Source organism: Rhinolophus hipposideros (assembly GCF_964194185.1).
Source record: "Rhinolophus hipposideros genome assembly, chromosome: 15".
Lineage (NCBI taxonomy): Eukaryota > Metazoa > Chordata > Mammalia > Chiroptera > Rhinolophidae > Rhinolophus > Rhinolophus hipposideros.
The window spans coordinates 25,230,215-25,249,189 of record NC_138061.1 but is presented as its reverse complement, the minus strand read 5'-3'; the positions used below and the strand labels follow the sequence as shown (position 1 = coordinate 25,249,189).

At 34.2% G+C, this 18,975-nt stretch overlaps 1 protein-coding gene across 1 annotated transcript in view; it reads right to left on the bottom strand.

The window, feature by feature from the left end:
- Positions 1-18,975, bottom strand: part of HPSE2 (heparanase 2 (inactive)) — a 523,392-nt gene that overhangs the window by 207,498 nt on the left and 296,919 nt on the right. Inside the window, exon 4 of the mRNA XM_081074716.1 lies at positions 14,345-14,518. Coding sequence (XP_080930842.1) covers positions 14,345-14,518 — 174 coding nt within the window. The remainder of the gene's footprint in view (positions 1-14,344; positions 14,519-18,975) is intronic.

Here is an 18,975-nt window from a genome sequence, read left to right as displayed (position 1 = left end):
ATAAGGAACACACAGAGGAAGGGAATATAGAATTCTATTGGAGTAAAAGTTTCTATACTTAACTGGAATTAAGTTATTACCACTCTAAATTATATTGCAATGAGTTAAAATGTTTTATAAGACACTACTATGAAAATAACTAAAACAAAACAAAAACAAAGAAATTAAAATGGTACCTGAGACAATATCTATTTTGCATAAAAAGGCAGTAAAGAAGAAACAGAGGATCAGGAAGAAAGAAAAAAAGAAGAAAGAAAAAAAACAAACAAACAAAGGAAGAAAGAAATGAAAAACAACAAGCTGATAGACATAAATTCAACTATATCAACAATTATATTAAATGTAAATAAGTTAAACACTCCAATTATAAGCAGAAGTCGTCAGGCTGAGAAAAAGTAAGATCCAACTAGAGACACACTTTAAAGTCAAAGACACAAATAAGTTGAAACTAAAAGTATGAAAAAGATATATCATACAAACAGTAACTATAAGAGAGCTGGAATGACTATACCAATATCAGACAAAATAGACTTTAAGACAAAAATGTTACTAGAGACAATGTAGAGCATTTTATAATGTTAAGAGTCAATTTATAGGGAAGATATAAGAATTATAAATATATATGTACCAACAACAGAACACTAAAATACATGAAGCAAAATTGATCAAAAAGTAGAAAATTTAACAATAGAAGGACATTTCCATACCACATTCTCAATAATGAATAGAACAATGAGACAGAAAATCAGCAAGAATATAGAAAACTTGACTAACACTATCAGCTAACTTGATCTGATTGATATCTATAGAACACTCCACCCAATGACAGCAGGATACACATTCTCTTCTAGTGCATATGTAACATCCTTCAGGATAGACCATATGCTAGGACATAAAACAAGTCTCATATATTTAAGGGGATAAAAATCATATAACGTATGTGCCGTGACTACAACAGAATTAAACCAGAATTCAGTAGAAAGAAATTTGACAAATCTATAAATATTTGGAAATTAAACAAATAATCCAGAGTCAAAGAAAAAAAATCACAGGAAGAATTAAAAACTATTTTTAATGAAATGAAAATGAAAAAATGTAAAAGCATATGGCATGACACCAAAGGTACAATCCATGAAAGAAATAATTTATAATCTAGTCTTCATTAAAATTGAAAACTGCTGCTCTGCAAAAGACAATATTAAGAGAATGAGAAGACAAGTCACAGACTGAGAGAAAATACTTACAAAAGACATATGTTAGAAAGAACTGGTTTCCAAAACATACAAAGAACACTTAAAATGTAGCAATAAGGAACAAACAACTAGATTTTTGAAAAATGGGCCAAAGACCTTAACAGCCACTAAAGAAGATACACAAGTGGCAAATAGGTATATGACAAGATGCTCCACCCAATATGTCATCAGGGAAATGCAAATTAAAACAACAGTGAAGTAACAGTACATACCTATTAAAATAGCCAAAATCTGTAATAGTGACAACACCAAAAGCTAGCTAGGACGTGGAGCACCAGGAATTCTCACTCACTGCTGGTGGGAATACAAAATGATAGTCATTTTGGAAGAGTTTGGAGGTTTCTTACAAAACCAAACCAAATATACTCTTACCATAAGATCCAGCAATCATGCTCCTTGTTATTTACCTAATGTAGCTGGAAACTTACGTCCACACTTTGGTCTGCACATAGATTGATAGCTGCTGTATTTGTAATCGCCAAAACTTGGAGGCCATCAACATGTCCTTTTGTAGGTAAATGGATAAATAAACCATGGTACCTCCAGACAACAGAATATTATTAAACACTAGAAAGAAACAAGCTATCAAGCCATGAAAAGACATGGAAGAATCTAAATGCATATTAATAAGCGAAAAAAAGTCAATCTGAAAAGGCCACGTACTGTATGATTCCAACTATACAACATTCTGGAAAAGGCAAAATGGTAAAAAGATCAGTAGTTACCAGGGTTGGGGAGAGGAGAAAGGGTTGAATAGGTGGAGCACTGAGGATTTTTAGGGCAGTAAAAATACTCTGTATACCATAATGATGGGTACATGTCATATACATTTGTCCAAACCCATAGTATGTACACATGAAAAGTGAACCATAATGTAAACTATGGATTTGAGTGATTATCATGTGTTAATAAAGGTTCATCAATTGTAACAAATGCCCCACTCTGGTGAGGGACAGTGATAGCGGGGGAAATTATGCATGTAGAGGGGTAGGGAATACACAAGACATCTCTGTACCTTCCTTTCAATTTTGCTGTGAGCCTAAAACTCCTCTTAAAAAAGTCTTAAAGGAAATTTGGACACATAAGGAGATTCTAGAGAAGCACACATAGAGGGAAGGCCATGTGAGGACATAGCAAGAAGGTGGACATTTGTAAAAAAAAAAAAAAAAGGAGAGAGGCCTCAAGAGAAACCAGATCTGCTGATACCTTGATCCTGGGCTTCCAACTTCCAGAACAGTGAGAAAAGAATTTTTTGTTGTTTAGAGAAAACAAACAAACAAACAAACAAAACACATGCACACACACAAACCGCAGTACTTACAGGGACATTTATAACCTTAGACTTCTTCTGTATTAGAAAAGAAGAAATATCTCAAATCAATAATCTAAGCTTCTATCTTTAAAAAGGAGAAAAAGAAGAGAAAAACTAAACAGAACAAGAAGAGGGAATGAAATAATAAAAATTAGAGTGGAAATTGATGATATAAAAAAAATACAGAAAATCAATGAAAGCAAAAGTTGTTTCTTTGCGAAGATCAACATTGAAATACCTGTAGCCAGACTGACCAAGAAAAAGAGAGAAGTCACAGGTTACCAAAATTAGGAGTGAAAAAGGGAACACCACTGAGGACCTCACAGTAATTAAAAGGATAAGGGATTACCACGAACAACTTTATGCAATAATTTAGACAACTTATACAAACTGAAAAACTTTCCAGAAAGACACAAATTACTAAAACTGACCCAAGAAATAGAAAATCTGAATAGGCGTATACCAATAAAAGATGTTGAAGTAGTCATTAAAAATATTTCCACAAAGAAAGCACAGACCCAGATGGATTCATTGGTGAGTTCTATCAAATATTTAAAAAAGAAATAATACCAATCCTTCACAAACTTTTCCAAAAAATGGAAGAAGAGGAAATAGTTACCAGCTCATTTTATGAGGCTAATATTCCCCTGATGCCAAAGCCAGAAAAAGACATCACAAGAAAACTACAGGTGAATGTCCCTCATAAATATAGAATCAAAAATCCCCAATAAAATATTTACAAACTGAATCTAGCTATTATATATATTTACATATACATGTATATATGTATATATACATGAATGTGTGTGTGTGTGTGTGTGTGTATAAACCAGAATTATAAACCACGACTAAGTGAGATTTATACAAAGTTGATTTCATGTCAAAACCCAACTAATATAAATTACCATATTAATAGAATAAAAGACCCAAACCACATTATATCTCAATAGATGCAAAAAAAATTTGACAAAATCCAACATCCCTTCCTGATAAATACTCCCAACAAACGATGAATAGAAGGGAAACTCCTTAATCTGATAAACAATATCTAAGAATAACGTATGTACTTAATGGTGAGATGCTAAATGCTCAATGGTAAGACGTCATATTTAATGGTGACAAACTGAATATTTTCCCTCTAAGATGGGGAACCAGGCAAGGATGTGTCCTCTTCTCACTTATATTCAACATTTGTAATAAAAAGCATCTGAATTGGAACGGAAGAAGTAACACTGCCTTCATTCTCAGACAACATATCCTGTATACAGAAAATCCTGTAGAATTCACACTTATGCGGGAAAAAATACAAGATCTAAAACACAAGCTCCGCAAGGCAGAGGATAAAGATCAATATGTAAAATCAATTGTATTTTTCAATACTAGCAATAGACAATCCAAAAATGAAATTAAAAATAATTCCATTCACAATGGCATCAAAAAGAATAAAATATTTAAGAATGGATTTAACAAAAGTACAAAACTGGTATGCTGAAAATTGAAAAAAACATTGTTGAGAGAAATTAAAAATTAAATAAATGGGGAAATAATCTATGCTCATGGATGGGAAGACTCGCTATTGTTAAGATGGCAGTTCACCCCAAACTGATCTATAGATTCAACGCTGGCTTTATTAAAATTCCAGCAGGCTTTATTGAGGAAGTTAACAAGCTGATCCTGAAATTTAGGTGAAAATACAAATACCTGGGACAGCCAAAACAAAGGTGGAGGACTTACACTTCCCAATTTCAAAACTCATTATAAAGCTCTTCTAATCAAGACAATGTAGTTCTAGTACAAGGACAGACATACAGATGAATTGAACAGAATTAGGAGTCTAGAAATAAACCCACTTATGGTCAACTGATTTTTTACAAAAGTCAAGAGAATCTAATAGGGAAAGGATAGTCTTTTAAATAAACAGTGCTTGGACAAGTTGATATCCCCATGTAAAAAGATGAAGTTAGACTCTTGCTTCACACCGTACTCAAAAATAAAGTCCTAATGGATCTTACACCCAGATGTAAGAGCAAAAACTCTAAAACCTTTAGAAGAAAATACAGAAGAAAACACTTTGTGACCTTGGATTAGGCAAAGCTCTGACACCAAAAGCATGATCCATAAAATAAAAATTTGATAAATTGAATTGTATCAAAATTCAAAACTTCTGCCCTTCAAGAGATGCCATAACAAAACTGAAATGATAAACTATACACTAGGAGAAAACATTTGCAAATCATATATTTGATAAAGAACTTGCATCCAGAATATATTTAAAACTCTTACAACTCAATAATAAGATAACATAATTAAAAGGGCAAGAGATTTGAGAGGACATTTCACCAAAGATGTAGGAATGGGTGATAAGCACATGAAAAGATGCTCAACATCATTTGTCACGAAGGAAGTGCTAATTAAAGCCATACTAAGATATTACTTTAAACCCACTAGAATGGTTATGATAAAAAAGAGACGTTATAAAGTGTTTTTCAAAGATGTAGAAAAACTAGAACTCTCATACATCACTCATGAACATGTAAAACAGTACAGCTACTTTGGAAAATAGTTTGTTAAGAAATAAATATAAATTTACCATACAAATTAGCAATATTCCTCCCCTCCCAGATATCTTCCTAAGAGAAATGAAAACATATATCTATACAAAGACTTGTATATGAACGTTTATAGCAGCATTATTTATCATAGACAAAAAGAAGAAACAATCTAAATGTCATCTGGTGAATGGAAAAGGAAAATGTGATATACGTCTATACATTGGAACACTATTCAGCGGTAAAAAGGAATGAACTACTTTACATGCTACAATATAGATAAACCTCAAGATATGGTAAGTGAAAGAAATCAGATGGAAGATTACATAGTGTATGTTTCCAGTTATATGATGTGTCCATAAAAGATAAATCTATAACGACAAAAAGCAGATTAGTGTTTCTTGGGACTGGGAATGGTTACAGGGATTGACCGTGAACAGGCAGGAGGGATCTTTCTGGAGTGATGGAAATGTTTTAAAATTGGACCACGGATTAACAATGGTCACCCCACTAAACTTTAATTTAAAAAAAAGTACTGTGGAGATGATTGTACAAGTCTGTGAATTTACTAAGGATCACTGAATTGTAAAATGAACAGAAAGAAAGGAAGGGAGAGAGGCAGGGACAAGGAAAGGGATGGAGGGAGGGCTACATTAATTCATTGGTAGAAAAGCAATAGGGTCAACTTGAATATTCAATTTGAAATACAAAAGGGCAAAAACGTGTGACAGAGACTAATGATAAACTGTTTTTAAATCCTCTTTATTATCTGTCTCCTCCACCAGGATGTAGGCAGGGATATTTATTTATTATTTACTGTTTCCTCTCTCAAAACTAGTACAGTACCTTTGGCACATACTAGGTAGTCAAATATTTGTTGAATGAAAGTTAATGAAGTGAAGAAAGCTAAGAAGTTTTACTACCATTAAAAAAAACAACGGTAATAGAAAAAGTACCCCCCGCTTCTGTTAGAAGTCCCAAGTTCCTGACATAGATTTAGCACTTACTGCTGCCTTTAGCAATTCACCTCACATTTTTCAGTGTTTTCCTCACCTGTAAGGTAGTTACATCATAAGGCACTTTATTTAGCATTTTGACATCCAAATGGAAGAGTATTAGGAAGTGCTATGTAAACTAAATAATATGCAAATAAAGGATGACAATATTGTTGCTAATTGCAAACGTAAACCTCCTAAGGAAATAACTCTTACGTCTTTGGTCACCAATCAGTGACAAAATATGCATTCCCTTTAAAACGAAAAAGATAAACACACAATTTTCTTTTTTTCTTTTTTTTCCGGGGGGTCACAGCAGTATTGAGATATAATGTACATACTATACAATCCACTAAGTTACTGTCTATAATTCATTGGTTCTAAGTATATCCACACAGCTGTGCCACCATCACCACAACAAATTTTAGATTTTCATCAACCCAAAAATAAATCTCACGCTCTTCAGCAGTCACCCCTCATCCCAAGTCAACCCTTGGGATAGGCAACCATTAATGTACTTTCTGTCCCTTTAGACTTGCCTATTCTAAACATTTCACATAAACAGAATCATACAGTGTGGTCTTTTGTGACTGGGTTCTTTCATTTAGCACAATCTTTTCAAAGCTCATCCACGTTGTAGCATGTAGCAGTACCTCATTCCTCTTTATGGCCAAATAATATTCCATTGTATGGCTATACCCATTTTATTTATCCATTCACTAGTTGATGGACATTTGTGTTGTTTCCATTTTTTGGCTATTATGAATAATGCTACTATGTATTTGTGTACAAGTTATGTGTGGACATATGTAACTCTATGTTTAACCATATTGTTTTCCAAAGTGGCTACACTATTTTACATTCCCACCAGCATATGAGAGGTTCTAATTTCTCTACAACCTTGCCAACAGTTGTTACTTTCCTTTTTTTATTATTATTATGGCATCCTAGAGGATGTGAAGTACAATCTCATTGTGGTTTTGCTTTGTTTTTCCTTGATGGCTAATGATGTTGAGCATCTTTTAGTGTTTATTGACCATTTCTATTTCTTCTTTGGAGAAATGTCTATTCAGATCTTCTGCCCAATAATATTCTTTTAACTGATTCTTGTGTTGTCTTTACTATGAAGTGAAACAATACAACAAATGATATTCATAGTTCTAAGTATTAGGTTTACACCAGGGCTCATAGCCTATTTTTGTAATTAATAGACTTTGTTTTTATCTTTTAGAGCAATTTTCAGTTTACAGAAAATTCTATCGATGGTATAGATATTTCCACCCCAACCTCCCCCTCCATATACACAATGTCTCCTATTATTCACATCTACCATTGGTAGATGATACCATTGGTGTGGTATATTTGTTTCAATCAATGAACCAATAGTGATACATTATTATAACTCAAGTCCCTGGTTCACATTAGGATTTACTCTTTGTGCTACAAGGCTGTATGGGTTTTGATAAATGCACCATATTATGTATCCATCATTACAGTATGAAACAAAATAAGTTCACCCCCCTCCCAAATCCCATGCTCCATCTAGAGAATACTTGGTGGATGTATAGGTAAGGTATAGGGAAGAATATCCTTCCCTCCATCCCCCGGAAGTCCTAGCAACCACTCTCTATAGCTCTACCTTTGCCTGAATGGCATATAGTGGGAATCGTGGCTCAGTCTTTTAAATGAGATATGGAGTTGGCCTTATATGCTGTGAACAGTCACTGCGGGTACATGTCTAGTACCCAAAGCCAAAAAAATGACCACAGCAGGTTTTCTGTCCCTTGTCAACCTAATACGGACAGAGAATTCACTGGAGTGACAATGAGGTAAGTCAGAACAACAGATTCTGTTTTAGCATTTACAAGTTACGGAAGGGTTTTAAAATATTTAAGAATAGCAGGCAGGAGAGCTATTGGACAATGTCAGTTAGATGTGTTTTCTGTCATAGTATCCTGTTCTAAGCAAATAAAGGGAATGTTTAAGAAATGAGAAGAAGGTGGTAATTATTTATTGTGTTTCTTAAAGAGTCAGTTGCACCTGACTCCTATCAGTGATAACAATAAAATAAATGATCTTGGTCATATCAACAATTCATCCAACCTCCACACACGTAGCAGCTATCCCACAAATGTGTTCTTCAACTATCTAATTGTAACACTAAACAGATAAACACTGTAAACTGTAACATTAAATCATGTTCATGAGAGAACATGGTTCTCCACTATGACAAATAATTCAAATAAAGAATTGATGTAATTCAAGCCACTAAATTCCCTTAATAATAAAAGAATAATTAACTTAAATGCTTATAAATGTAAGCATTTATCAACAATTTTATGCATCATTTACACTTTTATCCTATATTATTTGTTAGTTTAACAACTTCTCCGAGTCATTCTATACTCCTTTGTAACTATAAAAGCTCCTCCGTTTCTTTTATAGGAGGGCTTAATTGTTCAATGGTTTTGAGTTTATCCTGTCTTTACCTTTAGATAATAACTTCCTAGAGACTAGGAATTCTTTGTTGTGTATATTCACTCTCTACCACTGTACTGCTCTACCAAGCGCTGCAGTAGTGGGCAGAGAAGGACTTCAAAGATATTCTTCAACTCCCACTCCAGCACTTGGCATATTTTTCACAGCACGTGCTCAATAGTACATACATATTAAATGAAGGAATAAGTAAATAGCATGAAAGTAGTATGTGGAGGGGAGTAGGTGGAGAAAGAAATGAGAAGATGAAGGTAATGAAGGTGAGAAGCAGATAGGGAGAGGAAAAGGAGAAAAGTAAGCCGGTAAAGAAACTACTTATGGTTTTTCATCTCTTTGTGCTAAGGGCTGCTCCTCCTTTTTCTCTCTCTTCTCTTTCCCTAACCATCAAAATTCTAGCCTATGAACATACAGTTCTCTAAATCTCTGGGCTATGACCTAGCCACATAAACAATTGGCAATGTGTTTGAAGACAGAGTGGTTCAACCCTGTGCTTGGCCTTCCCAAGGCTGTAACTTTTATATATACACAAATGTATACAATCAAAATGTATAAATGGCTATACATAAATACACTGCACATTCATCCACACAAACACAGACTAAAAGCTTAATAAATATTAAGTGAATGAATGACTAAATAAAGCTGAGCTGCCAGAATCATCATCTGTAAGGAATTCAATTTGGTAAGGTCAGAAATTTGATTTTATGAAATCGCTCAGTAGACATCCAGTTTCAGGGAACTGAGTCATATAAGTAAAAGCATTAAGAGAATACTTGGTGGATGTATAGGTAAGGTATAGGGAAGAATATATGACACTAATTAAGTACTTAATTACAGTAGCTTTATTTGCTCACAGAAGTGGGCTTAATCTATTTGGGGAACACACTTCTTTTAGGGAGCAATTCATAATGTAAACTTCAGTTAAAGACGCTACATTATTTTCAGAGGATTTTTGTTAAGGATACTTCTCTAAACAAGAAGTATCATGTCCCTGGAGCAGAACTGGACTAAAATTCTTATTTTACACTTCAAAGTTTTGAGTCCCAACTTGAAAATATCCACAGGTCTTCCTTACTTTAGATTCACCAATGATGATTAATAGAAATGCAAATAACTATAATCATCACCTAGCCTTCATCAAATACAAATACATCAAATACAAATACATCAAATACAAATACAAAGAGCTTACAATTTATAACATTGAAGGAAACATCTACAAATGTAGTTTAAAATCTTGTATCAAGAAAGTCATTCTTTCATAGATTTTGACATCCTAAACTTTTGTAACCTTCACCTTTGATATTGGGTATATCTGGCTATTCATTGATATCAAAGGAGATAAAAAGAGCTACTTGAAGTTTAGCTATTCTTGGAGAAACAACCGAACAAATGTCTACTTTTGTTTTTCCAGTGCTGGATTTGCTCTAAAGATAAAATATTTGTTAACAGGATGTGGGTATATGGGAGGATGAGTGATAAAAGGACGACCAGTTTCATTGTCCCTCCCTAAACCTGGATATAATGGTTCAATTATTACCTCTGTCCAACAAAATAAGGTTACAAAGAAGGAAGCAGATAAAAGTTTGGAGAGACAAGTCTAGGCCAGGAGGATGACCTGCAGATAATTTTTCAGGGGGAAGGGCAGAATACACACTGTATCTTACGGGATATGATTCACTAGCACAAGAAACACTATCAGTAGGTGTAAAACGAATTAGAAGCAGCAGCAAAATAAACCTTCCTCAAACCCTACAAGATATGTTGAGTTGGGTAGACTATTTATTAGTCATATCAAAAAAAATAGAAATGCAGATTTTAAAATAAAAGGCAAGGGGGCATGGAAAAGGATCAAATCTAGTCTTCTGGACTAGAAACTCAAACTCATCTTTATCTACCTGGACAGAAATGCTCATAAAAACATTACCAGATATTGTCTACTTTATTACATTTTTAAATGCATAGATTTGGTTATTTTCCTATCTATTCCTATCTATATACTTATTTATTTTCTTATCTATCACTGTGCCTTTTCTCCTTCTCACAAATGATTCTTTGTTTTTGTTAAACCCTGAAGAGACGTTTTATTTATTTATTTATTTATTTATTTTTTTTTTTAAAGATATACACAGACATTTTATTAAAGAGGATATATGGATGCCAAATCAGTATATAAAAATATGTTCAACAATGTTAGCCACTAGAGAAATACAAATTAAAAACACTGTGAAATATCATTACACATGTATCAGAATGGCTAAAATTAAAAAAAATAAAAATAAAAATAAAGTAGTAACACCAAACATTGGTGAGCATGCAGAGAAGTTGGATCACTCATATATTGCTAGTGGAAATGCAAAACGGTATAGCTACTCTGAAAAACAAACACACAAAAAAAGAAAGTTTTGTACAAAGCCAAACATGTGCTTAAAATGATTACCACAGTCTAGCAACTGCCCTCTTGAGCATTTATCCCAGAGAAATTGAATTTTGTGTTTACACAAAGAGATATTTTTGAATGTGCATAGCAACCTTATTTGTAACAGCGTCCAACTGGAAACAACTCAAATGTCCTTCATGGATGAATGTTTAAACAAACTGTGGTACACCCATACCAGAAAACACTACTCAGCAATAAAAAGGCACAAGCTATGGACACACACAACTTCGATGAATTTTAAGGAAATTAGGATTAGTGGGAAAAAAAACAGCCAATCTCAGGTTATACACTGTATGATTCCATTATATAGCGTTGTTGAAATGACAAAGATAGAGATGAATAACCGATTGGAAGTTGCCAGGAACTTGGAAAGGAAGCGGGTGAAAGGTAGCTAGCTTTAAAAGGATGAGGGGTCCTTGTGATGGAGCTGTTGTGAACTTTGAGGGGGGTCGTGGTGGTCACACAAATCCAGACATGTGATAAACTGTAGCTACTACTACTATTGCTGTGAATAATAAACTGTATTTTGTCTCTGACTCAAGAGTCTCATATCTTCTGTCAGTATCTAAAAAACACTGAGGCTAACAGGCTAACTTTTAGTTAGCAAGTGTCAAGTTAATTTGTTTACTAGGGTGAAATTTCAGAGTCTCCACAGTTCTTTATTCCATATTAATAGTAATTCCTAAATTTCAACTATATAAGCAGGACCTGCGTTACTATCAACCTCCCATTTCATCCCTCAAGTGTTTTTGAGAATTCCCAGATGTCTCACGTGTATTCGTTCATGGTCCTTTTTTGTTCTCCCTGTCTCCATCTCCCCTGATTGAAATCTGCTGCTCCTGAAGATTCTGGCTGATAGCACCTCAACATTGCTAATGTCTTCCTTTAGGTTACTGACATCTGAAGAGACGTTTTAAAAGATGGTGATGAGAATCAAGTGTTGCGTGTCTAAGGTGACTAAATTACATTTTTAAAATGTAATTAGCTCCATCTCCAAACTATTTAGCATAATTTGGGGGAAAGAGGTGGATGGGAAGGGGAGGCTCTTAGTTGTCTAGAACAGGTCTGTGCAGAAAGATGCATATACTCTCTATCCACCCACACCCACCACTAAATCACTCCAGTTATGCCAATTAAAGATTTATTTAGTTTAGCAAGCTCCCACATTCAGAGATGCCAAAAACCCTGGAGGAATTATTCCCCTCAATCACTTGTAGGTAAGTTTTAATTGCTTTGGGCTTATCTATAACTAGCTGAGATATTTTTACAAACCAATTTTATTTAGGTAGCACAATATTTTAAAAAGAAAACAAAGCCTGTAGGAAGAGTCTGTGTTCTCCAGCTCCTCAGAGACCCTACCACTTCTGACTGTCTTATACACACCCATTTTAAACATTATGTATAATTGGTCCCTTATGACAGGTATAACGCCCTGTTTGGGGAATGTACTGTTTAAAGAATATTTTGTTCTGTTTGGATCAAAATATTTTGTTCTGTTTCGATTAAAGACAGCGAAGCTGGGTGGAGTCTGATATTGCAGCAGGGTAAGGTTAAGTGGGTGAGGAGACAACATAAAATACAGAATTCCAAGAAGTGTAAAACAGAAAATAGGAAGTGGAGAGATCAGTAAAGAACTTGGCCTACTATGTAATAATTTTACCTAGTCAAATCTGATCACATCACTCTTGTTTTTACAATAGAATGTATGGTACCCAGATAGTTTGGGAAGATGAAAAACCTCAGGCTACCCCAGTATCTTCCCCTACAGCCAAAGCATCTTCAGTTCAGCTCAGTGGATCTCCATCTGTTCCCTAAGTCTCCCCAAATTTCCACCACTCCAGGGGAGGAAGAGAGAAAGGAAGAATAAGAGGAAAAAAACAGAGCTACATTCCAGTTAATGGCTACAGATAGGAAAATAGAACACTTATTTTTCCCTTCCTGTCCCTTCCCTCATTCCTTCCTATCTTATTACGAGGACTTCAAATCGTAGAGTGCAGTAAATATACACATGTGCATGTGTATGTGGGTATGTGCACACACACAAACACAGCACTGCAAACAAATATGGGTTAGCTACGGATATATGAGGCAATGCACAAAAATGTTGATCTCAATTTGTTACAGTGATTTTAAGAGAAGTCTTAATTTGTTAGACTCAATTGTCTTATTCTGAGGTTTTCTAAAATGTCTTTTAATTAGAGAATCAGAATATTTTCAAATTTATACTATCCATAATTTTAACTAAAACCCATATTAATCAACTCACTAATATTAGTCATGTAATCTGCAAAATATCATATATATAACCGTACATATATGGTGTGTGTGTATGTATATATGCCGTACATATATATATGCCATATATGTATATACCATATATGTACGGTATATATATAGTATATATATACACACTATATATATGTATATATAGTGTATATATATATAAAATCATTATGAAAAATAGTGTGATTTAGGCAATATTTCCCTAAAGTGTGTTCCTTGGAGTACTGTTTCATGGGATGATCAAAGGTCTCTCTCTCTCTCTCTCTCTCTCTCTCTCTCACACACACACACACACACACACACACACTAATTAAATAGGACTGGCTACATAATTTGTGCAGCCCTATGAAAAATGAAAATGTAGATCCCCTTGTTTAAAAAGTAAGAATTTCAAGATGGCAACAGCAGAGCATTAAACCAAACATGGGTCTCTTCTAAGTGTGGGGCCTATGTGCTGCACAGGTTGTACACCCATGAAACCAATTCTGAGTAAATGGTTTCAGAAATGCTGCGTTAAAAATTGTTATACAGATTTCACTGCAGCAGGACTTCTCATAGCCTTTTGTATGCTAATGTGCATTATGAAACTTCAAGAGGTGCATGTACCGTAGAGAAATCCCCAGATATATCTGGCCAAGCCTTTTTGAATTATAAGGGTCAACTTGTAGAACCAGTGTTCCATAGAACACACGTTGTAAAATGCAGCCCAAGCTGTGCAGACAGGTTGTATCTGGCTTAACATTAATTTGTTAGTTATAAATCACATATGGCATTTCCCCCATATTTGGAATGAGGTCACTAGAGATAACTATAGAAGCAAATGGTATGGATTCTCTAAATCTACTGCCCTTCACTATTTTGTTTTTCACTATTTGGAAGGCCAACCCAGTAGCCTAACATCGTAAGTGTTTTCTGGCCCAGTGTACTGGAGATGGTCTGACTGAGACTATACCCTGGGCCACCTTATTCCTCACCCTTTATTTTGTCAATTCAGAAGAAATAACATCCTTACTTACCATTACCCAGTTCCCAAGAAATGTTGTACTTTTTGCTGGCGCTGTACTTCACCAGACTCAGGGCACTAGAACTGTTCCAGGAGTTATTGGGATTACGACGTAGTGCATTTAGAGCAAATATCAGGTGGAGTCCAGAGCAATCAGCAAAGTTATAAAGTTTGTCTAGAGACCTGGCTGGGAAGAAGCAGAGAAAGGCTTGTAACTTTCAAATCAATATTCTGACAAAAGGATAATATTAGCTACCACAAAAAGCCCTTCTATGGGCTTCCTGCTAATAGGAATTACACAGAAGAAAAGGGACTATTACCTTTTGGTTCAGGGTACATTTCAAGATGACCTTAGAAAGCAGCACACACAATTCCACACAGGGGTTGCAAATTGGCATCCAAGTCTACTCCACAGTATATTTTACTTGTTAACAAAAAAAATTGAACTGCTAACATTTTAAAACGGGAAGATATCACAAAGCAGCTAGATTTGTAGCTTTTATTGAAAAATCAGAAGATCTGGCACTGCTAGGTCTGTAGTCCTTCATGAAATGATAGGAATAGTGTCAGGAAACAAGGCCAGGAAAGGACTGGCTGCTGAGTCTTGGAAAATAGCTCGGCCTAGCAGCACTTCCAAAAAAATTTCACCCAATTCCACATTTTTAATATTTCTGAGAATGGAAATACCATAACTATTATTATAAATATGTGCATTGTCAGGTTGATCCCAGATACCATTAACTCTAGTCACCACATGTCCCATACCCATTCCATTCCTTCATTTCTACTGCTGCCATTCTAGTTCTGGCTCCCATTTCCACTTACATGAATCATCGCAATATCTGTACTTTCATGTCTGCTTCTAAATTCTTCCCATCCTGCCAGATTTATGTTTCCCCAATCACTTTTATCAGTTTCACTCACCCCTCAAACCCTTAGTGGAGTTTCAAAACCATTTTCTTCCTAGTTCAAGGCCTGTAAAGGTCAACTCAACCATAATTTCACCCACAACTTCAGGACTCTCTATTGTTGTCAATGTGTTCTTTGTTGATTTTAGCCAGTGCTATTTATTTTAGAAGTCCCTGCCCCACCGGCCTTTGCTCTGATTATTCTCATTTGGCATGCCCTTTTTTCCTTTTAAACATATCCAGACTTTACTTGTCCTCTTAGGCAGTGTTCCCCTAGGTATGGATGATGACTTTTAGTGGTATACAGACTGAAAAAAAATTTAGCTTAATAATTATGTAAAGGAGTTCACATTATCCTAGGATTCATTATCTAAGTCCCTAAAGCAGGGTTTCTCAAATGGGGTTCTGTGGAACACCAGGGGTAGTTCCATAAGATGTCACTAGATGTTCTGCAAAAGGTGATGCAGAGTGACCAAGGTGCCACATGAGCAATTGTTATAGGTCTTTTGGACCTATAAAGTGGGACCATGATCATTTGGTTAAGTTCATTATCGGTTTTTGAGGTGGGATGTAGGGGGGCTCCCATTTTCATCTTATATGTATGAGAAAGTCTTTTTAAAGAAGCATCAAGAACAAGGACAGAAATTGTCTCATTTCAGTTGAAAATAAAATCCATGGGAACTTAACTCACATCAACCCATAATCAAGTAACTAGGCAACAACAAAAGGCATAGGTTTTACATAAAAAATTAAATGCAATTATTTATTTTTAGTTCCAAAACAACAATTAAAATTAAAATGTATTTATAGGCCTATTAAAGTCATCATGAAACCAACATATATATATATGTATACATATACACACACACACATATATCTTATATATATAAATTTTATAATTATTCACGTGTGCCTATTCATGCCACTCAGTAAGAAAATATTTTCTTTCAAAGTTTTATACATAATTTTGTCTTAGGCTATAATTTTATTCATATTGTTCTGACATATAGCTTTAATAACTTTACTATTCAATAATGTTAATTTATTTTCATATTGAAAACCACATTAATTAAATTCAAAAACTTTATTTACATAAACCTAAAAAGCCTACCTTTAGAAAAATTATATTCTATTTTGACTTAAATCAGTTACTTAACAAAAACATATTATGTTTGCATTATAAGTCTTCAAATTCATAAAAAGAAAAGAAAGGGATTAATTTTAAGAAATAAAGTCAACTACTTATTTTTCTTTTCAAGAAAGGTTGTGTAAAAAGTCACTTTTAATTTTAATTGGAAGGAAAGGGAAGTAAGAAAAAAAATAAATGTATGGGATTACGTCAAACTAAAAAGTTTTTTCACAGCAAAGGAAACAATCAATAAAACAAAAAGGCATCCTACTGAATGGGAGAAGATGTTTGTCAATGATATGTCTGATAAGGGGTTAATATCCAAAATTTATAAAAAACTCATTCAACTCAACACCAAAAAAACAAACAACCCAATTAAAAAATGAGGACATGAAGAGACAATTTTCTAAAGAGGACATACAGATGGCAAACAGACATATGAAAAAATGCTCAACTTCACTAATCATTAGAGAAATGCAAAAATAACCCACAATGAGATACCACCTCACCCCAGTCTGTAGGCTGTCATCAATAAATCAACAAACAACAAGTGCTGGCGAGGATGTGGACAAAAGGGATCCCTTGTGCACTGTTGGTGGGATTGCAGGTTGGTGCAGCCACTATGGAAATCAGTATGGAGGTATCTCAAAAAACTGGAAATGGAATTACCTTATAACCCAGCAATTCCACTTCTAAGTATCCAGAGAAATCCAAAACGCTAATTTGAAAAAAATGTATGCACCCCTATGTTTATTGCAACGCTATTCACAATAGCTGAGACATGGAAACAACCAAAATGCCCATCGGTAGATGACTGGATTAAGGAACTGTGGTACATTTATACAAGGGAGTATTACGCAGCCATAAAGAAGAATGAAATCTTACCATTTGCAACGATATGGATGGACCTAGAGAACATTATGTTAGGTGAAATAAGTCAGGCAGAGAAAGACAAAGATCACCAGATGATCTCACTTATATGTGGAATCTAAAGAATAGAATAAATGAACAAATTAATCAGAAACAGTCTCAGAGATATAGAGTAAAAACTATATGGGAAGGGGGGCGGGGATGAGGGAGAAGGTGAGGGGATTAGAAAGCACAATTAATTGGTAACTACATGATTGCCACGGGGATACGAAAGTCAGGTTGGGGAATGTAATCAATAATGTTGTAAAGATTTTGTAGGGTATCTGATGGACACTTGTCTTATTATGGAGACCACTTCATGGACAGTGTAGATGCCTGAGCACTGCACTGTACACCTGAAGCTGAAGCTGAACAATAATGAATGTCAACTACAAGTTTATATATATATATATGTAGTTATATATAGTTACTAATATATTACTATATATTACATATATATAGTTACAAGAAGCGGCGTACAGCATTAGAAATAGAGACAGTGGAAATGTAATGGCTGTGTGCGATGTCAGAGGGATAGTGGATGGGGGGAGAGTGAGAATTTATATCCCTGTGTGAGGGATATAAATGGTAAACGTTTAACTATTACATTGTTTTGTGCACCTGAAACTAATATAAACACTTTTTTTTAATTGGGGGGAGAAACCTATCCTTGTACTTCCCATATAGCACATAACATACCTCAATAGCATCTATATGATAGAAATTTGTGGTAAGACTTTTAGCCCTACTTGAGTAAAGTACAAAAAAAAAAAATCAAGTAATACATTTTAAAATAAAAAACTGAAGTTTCTTCTAACTATACCACTGATCTACATTAGAGTTGGTATCCTTTGTGGAGAGGGGGCAGCCTACAAAAGGTTAGGCTAAGAAACTGGCCAAACTAAACTGATCCTCAAAAAAATAAAAATAAAATAAATAAAATAAATAAATAAATAATAAATCACTGTCTATTTAAAAGATCATTGACTGTTACGATTGGATTATAATATCTACAACTAAATGATCACACTGACATGTATAAGCTTTAGATAGAATTTTTATCAAGAGGTTTCCAGAGACTTGGGAATTATCTGAAGCGTACAAAAAGTTTGAGAAGGTTGTCCTAGAGTTAAAGGATGCAAAGGAAAATAAAAGTTACCCTAACACCAAAATATTCACTGTTGAATTGAGAACTGACTTAAATATTCCTTCCGCTTGGCAATATCCTCATTAATCAAATCAATGATGTATTCAATTTCTCCAATATAATGCAAAGCCAGTATAAATCTTTTGGAAAGCCAAGTTGCAAACCTGAGCAAAAGTAGCAGAATTTCATGAGATCAAAAACAAAACAAAACAAAAAACACTATGATAGATAACTGCTCAGATCACATGAAACTATGACAACAAATAAGGATTTAGAAGAATTAGATCAATTATCTGAAGAAGAGAAAACTCACAATGATGATAACTAAATAGATTGCTCATATCATAATTTGAATATTAAAAGATGAAGAGAGATCTATTTTGAAGTCTTTTAATATTTATGATTGTGCCACAAAAGTTAAATTATTTTATCAGAAAAATACTCTTCAATTAATTCGAATTGTTCAAATTGTTCATGGTTGCAACAACAGCTTATAATTTAGGTATACAATAAAATACATTTATTTTCAAAATTTTTAGTTTCATTTATAA